We start from the raw sequence: 6,127 nt of genomic DNA on the forward strand, positions 1-6,127 counted from the left end.
ATTAACGTCACCTGGAGTTAGAGAATACCCGGTCCACAACATGAAAGCGTCTAACAGACAATGACTGGGCTGGACAGACAACAGCATGACGTCCGTACCGTATCCTAGCGGTTTCGTTCGTTAGTAGATATGCTTGTGTCAAGGTTTTTTGTTATTTATTTCCGCCAGGAAAATCGCATATTACGTTCATGTGTTTTAATTTACAAAATTAATATTTAATTTCTAATTCTATGTCGCGTAGGTGTGCAAAACTAAAATAATACCGGTAATTCTACATGTCAAGGTGCTCGTTGTAGTCTTCGACCTCCGAATCTATCAAAACAAAGATGGCGTCTAAAGGAGTCGATGCGACTTTGTGCGCTTGTGCATAGCTTTAAGCAACGTTTTCAGTTATTGATTTCCGCCAAAAAATATTACATTGCTGTATTATAATTATCAGAATTAATATTTAATTTTCCAATACTATATCATGTAGGTGTGCAGTTCTAAAAGAATACAGATCACATAAGGTACTGTAATCCCTTAGCGTCGGAGGAAAAAATTGCCTGACGGCAGCCAAAATAAACACAAGACTAATGTAGATAATTGCCACAGATGGGCGTAACACGTAGTTTCGTCGAACTGAATAAAATCGCTTGGCGGTAGTCAGGTGAAAATGAACGCCAAGGATAGATGGTGCCGAGGAGCTCAATAAAGGGTAATACAATTAAAAAAAAAATTGTCAACCCTTACGACCTCCAGAGCGAGATGGTGAGACATGAGATAAGAAAATCCTCCTCCTCCTCCTCCTCCTCCTCCTCCTCCTCCTCCTCCTCCTCCTCCTCCTCCTCCTCCACCTTCTCCTTCTCCTTCTCCTTCTCCTTCTCCTTCTCCTTCTCCTGCTCCTCCTCCTCCTCCTCCTCCTCCTCCTCCTCCTCCTCCTCCTCTTCCTCCTTCTCCTCCTCCTCATTCGTCCTCCTCCTCCTCCTCCTCCTCATTCTCCTCCTCCTCCTTCTCCTATTCTCCTCCTCCTTCTCCTTCTCCTCCTTCTCCTTCTCCTCCTCCTCTTCTTCTCTTCCTCTCCTTCTCCTCTTCTTCTCTTCCTCTCCTTCTCTTTCTCTTCCTCTTCTTCTCTTCCTCTTCTTCTCTTCCTCTTCTTCTCTTCCTCTCTTATCTTCTCTTCCTCTCTTCTTATCTTCTCTTCCTCTTCTTCTCTTCTCTTCCTCTCTTCTTCTTCTTCTCTTCCTCTCTTCTTCTCTTCTCTTCCTCTCTTCTTCTCTTCTTCTCTTCTCTTCCTCTCTTCTTCTTTTCCTCTCTTCTTCTCTTCCTCTCTTCCTCTCTTCCTCTCTTCCTCACTCTTCCTCCTCCTCTCTTCCTCTTCCTCCTCTTCGCTCTTCCTCCTCTTCCTCACCCTCCTCACTCCTCCCTCCTCTGACTCCCCAAGTGATTTGATTTTGATGGAAGGCCCACGATGAGGTTCGACCGACCTTAGCGACAAAGCGATTCTCATCTTCAATAAGATCTTGATGAATGAGCGAGTGAGTAAACGCAACCACCACGCCCGCCTACGCCCTGTCATGCGCCCACCTACGCCCACCTACGCCCACGCCCTCCCATACACCCACCCACGCCCACCTTCCCATGCACCCACCCACGCCCACACCCTCCCATGCACCCACCCACACCCACACCCTCCCATGCACCCACCCACACCCACACACTCCCCTGCACCCACCCACGCCCCCACCCTCCCATGCACCCACCCACACCCACACCCTCCCATGCACCCACCCACACCCACACCCTCACCCACACCCTCCCATTCACACACCCACTCCCACACCCTCCCATGCACCCACCCACGCCCACACCCTCCCATGCACCCACCCACGCCCACACCCTCCCATACTCCCACCCACGCCCACGCAACCACTCACACCCATGCGACCACTCATCATGCGCCGCCCCCTGCGTTCGAGACACTCCCTCACATTTATTTGTTTATTCAAATATATCTTTATTTATCTATATTTATGTACTAATTGATTTAATTGTTTAAGTAATTATATAACTATATGTATTTATATTATTATAAAAAAAATTGATTGTTTATATTATTTCTATTTGTATATACTTGTTTGTGTGTACTTGTATATACAATATGTATTTTCTACCCCGTCTGGGGTATTGGCTGCTTGTTATTGTGGCAAAGTAGCATGCAGTCGATACTTTAGGGTCATTATGGGGCGCCCCTACGGACCAGAGCCACACATCATTTTGTCTATGATAGAAGAAATTCTGTTCATAGAGAAATGATGACACTTTTATACTACGACTGTCCCTCCGTTATGCTGTCCCCCAACCCCTTGTTGCTGTCCTGTACCATTTCTCTGAGTTTTCTCTTTCTGATTGGGGGAATTCCCTGTGGTGGGGGAAAAGAATACTGCCACCAAGTTTTCCCACTTGGATCGTAAGAGGCGAGAAGAAAGGGACGGGGAGAGGGACTAGGCATCCTTCTCCCTGTAGCCCCAAGGGGCAATTACCTAAAATGAAAAGAAAAGGCATAAGGGGTGCTGGCGGGCCTCGGACCAGCACCTAATGTTTGGGTATTTTTATGTGCGTGGTTTTGGTACAGTTGAGAGTAAAAGGGAAGAGATAGGTAGTATGTTTGTGAGAAGAAAGTTGGATGTGTTGGCTTTGAGTGAAACTAAGTTGAAAGGGAAGGGTGATTGTAAGTGGGAGGTTATCAGGAGTGAAGAGAGGGCGAGGGAGGGAAGGGGTGGCTTATTCTAGTAAGTGAGGAGATAGGTAAAGGGGTAGTGGAGTGGAAGGAGGTTTCCTCAAGGATAATGTGGATGAAGGTGAAACTGGGGAAAGGAGATGTGGGTCTTTGTAAGTGCATATGGGCCGGGCAGTGAGAAGAGCCATGGAAGAAAGGGAGGCCTTTTGGATAGATTTAAATGAGTGCATAGAGGGTTTAGGAAGAATATGTCAATGTAATAGTATGGGAGACCTTAATGCTAGAGTGGGAAACGGTCCAATCGATGGAGTGGTTGGGAAGTGTGGAGTTCCAGGAAAGAATCGTAGTGGAGAGTTGATGGTGGAAATGTGTCTAGAAAGAGAGTTGATGATAGCAAATACAGTGTTTCGGAAGAAAGTCAAGCATAAGTACACATGGGAGAGGGTGGTGGAGGGAAGGGTGGTAGATAGAGCGCTAATGGATTATGTAGTGGTAAATAGGATTATGATAGGAAGAGTTAAGGATGTACTTGTGCTAAGGGGAGAGGGTGGGGGAATATCAGATCATTTTTTGGTGGAAGGTAAGTTGAGAGTGGGAGGGTAGATGGAGAAGGAGAAAAGGGACAAAAGGTAGGGATGGTTCTTAGAGTGAACTCCTTGAATGAAAAGGAAAAGGAGAAGGAGTACGAAAAGAAGCTGAAGGAGGAGTGGGAGGGAGTTAAGGATAGAGCAGAGATGGGTGTGGAGGAGGAATGGGGATGGTTCAAGGAGGGAGTCTTAAAGTGTGCAAGGATGGTGTGTGGAACAAGAAGGACAGGGGGAAATAGAAGAAAGGGTAGTGAATGGTGGGATGAGGAAACAAAGTAGGTTGTAGAAGAGAAGAAGCGAGCATTCACAGATTGGTTACAAAAGAGGACAGGGGAGTCATATGAGACGTACAAAGAAAAGAAAAGAGAAGTAAAGCAAAAGGTAAAGGAGGCAAAGAGGAGAGCAGATGTGAAATGGGGTGAGGAGTATGACAGAAAATTTTGAAAGTAATAAAAAGATGTTTTGGAAAGAAATTAAGAGAGGAAGAGGAGTCGAATCAAGTAGGGAAGAAAAGGTAAAAGGTACAGATGGAGAGTTGATAATGGAAGAGACGGCAGTGAGGGGAAGATGGGCAGAATATTTTAGGGAGTTGCTGAATGTGAAGGAGGATAGGGAGGGAAAGATAGCTGCAGTGGGAAATACGAAGAAAATGAGAGTGATGAGTGAGGAGAATGGAGGAGAAATAAGGAAGGATGAGGTGAAGGCAGTTGTAAAGATGATGAAAGCAGGTAAGGCACCTGGTCTGGATGGATGTCATGCAGAATGTCTGAAAAAAGGGAGGTTCAGTTGATGGAGGATGGTTGGTGAGATTTATTTAATGTTTGCTGGAGAGAGGGTAGAGTACCGGAGGACTGGAGTAGTGCCTGTATAGTTCCTCTGTACAAGGGAAAAGGGGACAAGTGTGAATGTAGTAATTTCAGAGGGATTAGCCTGTTGAGTGTAGTAGGGAAGGCTTATGGGAGAATCTTAATTGAGAGGATTAGGAGAGGAACAGGAGGAGTAATTGGTGGAGGAACAGTGTGGATTTAGGACGGGTAGAGGTTGATGTAGATCAGATCTTTGTGGTAAGACAGATATGTGAGAAAGCGATAGGAAAGGGGAAGGATGTTTTTTGGGATTTTATGGATCTGGAAAAGGCTTATGATAGGGTAGACAGAAAGGCACTGTGGGAGGTTATGCAGATTTATGGGATAGGAGGAAAGCGTTTGGGAGCTGTCAAGAGTTTTTATGTGAGTAGTAGAGCATGTGTTAGGATTGGAAATGGAGAGAGTGAGTGGTTTGAAGTAAAGGTGGGACTTCGTCAAGGATGCGTTATGTCGCCCTGGCTGTTCAACTTATACATGGATGGGGTGGTGCGAGAGGTGAATGCTAGGGTAGTGAGTCAGGGATTGGAGATGGTTAAAGAAAATGGAGAAAAGTGGGAGGTTGAGCCAGCTGTTGTTTGCAGACGACACTGCGCTTGTTTAGCAGGGTCAGAGGAGGGATTGAGGAAGCTGGTGGGCAGAGTTTGGGAGAGTATGTGATAGAAGAAAGCTAAAGATAAATGTGGGTAAAAGTAAGGTGATGAGATGTACAAGGGGTGAAAGTGGCAGTAGACTGGAATGTGAACATTAAGGGAGAGCGACTGGAGGAAGTGGATAGTTTTAGATACTTGGGTGCAAGTGTAGCAGGAAAAGGTGGAGTGAAGGTGGAGGTAGAATGTAGATTGAGAGAAGCGAGTAAATGCCTTGGTGGTTTGAAAGAGTGTAATGAGGAATAGACATTTGGGAATGGATGCGAAGAGGAGGACTGTATGAAGGAGTGATTGTGCCAACAGCACTGTATGGGGCAGAATCGTGGAACATAAGAGAAGAAGAGAGAAGGAGTTTGAATGTGTTTGAGATGAGGTGTCTGCGAGAAGTATGGTGGGGGTTACTAGGCTAGATAGAGTGAGAATGAGGAAGTGAGGAGGAGAAACAGGGGTGAAAAAGGATTTGGGAGATAGGGTTGATGAAAGAATATTAGGATGGTTTGGACTACATGGAAAGAATGAGTGAAGAAAGACTAGTAAAAGAGGTATGGAAGGCAGATGTGGAGGGACTGTGAACATGAGGGGCACGTCCTAGGATGAGGTAGATGGAGGGGGTGAAGGGGGCTTTGGTGAAGAGGGGAATGTCTGGTGAGGAAGGAAGGGAGAGGACGGAAGACAGAGCTCAGTGGAGAATGGTTGTATATGGATGATGTTGTGATCTGTAAGAGGAGGAATGGGCGGGGGGGGTGGGGGTGGGGTAGTATGTGTGAGTAAATTTTGACGCAGCCCGAAGGGATTTCTCCCCGTCCTCTCCTTATATGCAAAGGGGGACGGAGAGGGGGGGTCGCCGATTAAATGAAGCGGCCTTGCTGTGGATGTACTGTGTCTTGCGACACTGCTTCTGACCCAGGGCGGTGGGCAGGGTGCAGGGATGACCCGTCATCCAGGAGGTGCTCAGATGAGAGGAAGGGTGGGAGGGGTGTGGAGTGTATTCAGGGATGAAATGGGTGGGAGTGTTTTTATGCCTTTCCCTTTTTGGCTACCTCCCTTGGAAGGGGGAAAAAGCCTTGGTTATGTATGTATGTATGTATTTTCTAATCATTTCTATTGTCTTCTTAATTTGTGTTCTTTTGCAGAATCAATCTTGTCGTTAAATGGGGGGTTTCTTGGTCACTGGGACCCCCCCAGCGCCACGGGGGGGAGGAGAACCTGTGGCCCCCCACCGGGGACCTCTTGGGGGCATCCGCGATCTTGTACTCTTCCTCTCCGGCGAGACGGTAAAAATCGCCGGCTTTAACCAACACGTGCGCG

General features: G+C 46.8%; 1 protein-coding gene across 1 annotated transcript in view; it reads left to right on the forward strand.

Annotated features, from left to right (window-relative positions):
- LOC143032579 (uncharacterized) overlaps positions 1–6,127 on the forward strand; it is a 15,412-nt gene that overhangs the window by 2,354 nt on the left and 6,931 nt on the right. The window contains exon 2 of the mRNA XM_076197446.1: positions 5,953–6,093. Within this exon, the coding sequence (XP_076053561.1) occupies positions 5,953–6,093 (141 nt within the window). The remainder of the gene's footprint in view (positions 1–5,952; positions 6,094–6,127) is intronic.

This window comes from Oratosquilla oratoria, chromosome 14 (assembly GCF_046742065.1).
Source record: "Oratosquilla oratoria isolate Oo_2021 chromosome 14, ASM4674206v1, whole genome shotgun sequence".
Classification (NCBI taxonomy): domain Eukaryota; kingdom Metazoa; phylum Arthropoda; class Malacostraca; order Stomatopoda; family Squillidae; genus Oratosquilla; species Oratosquilla oratoria.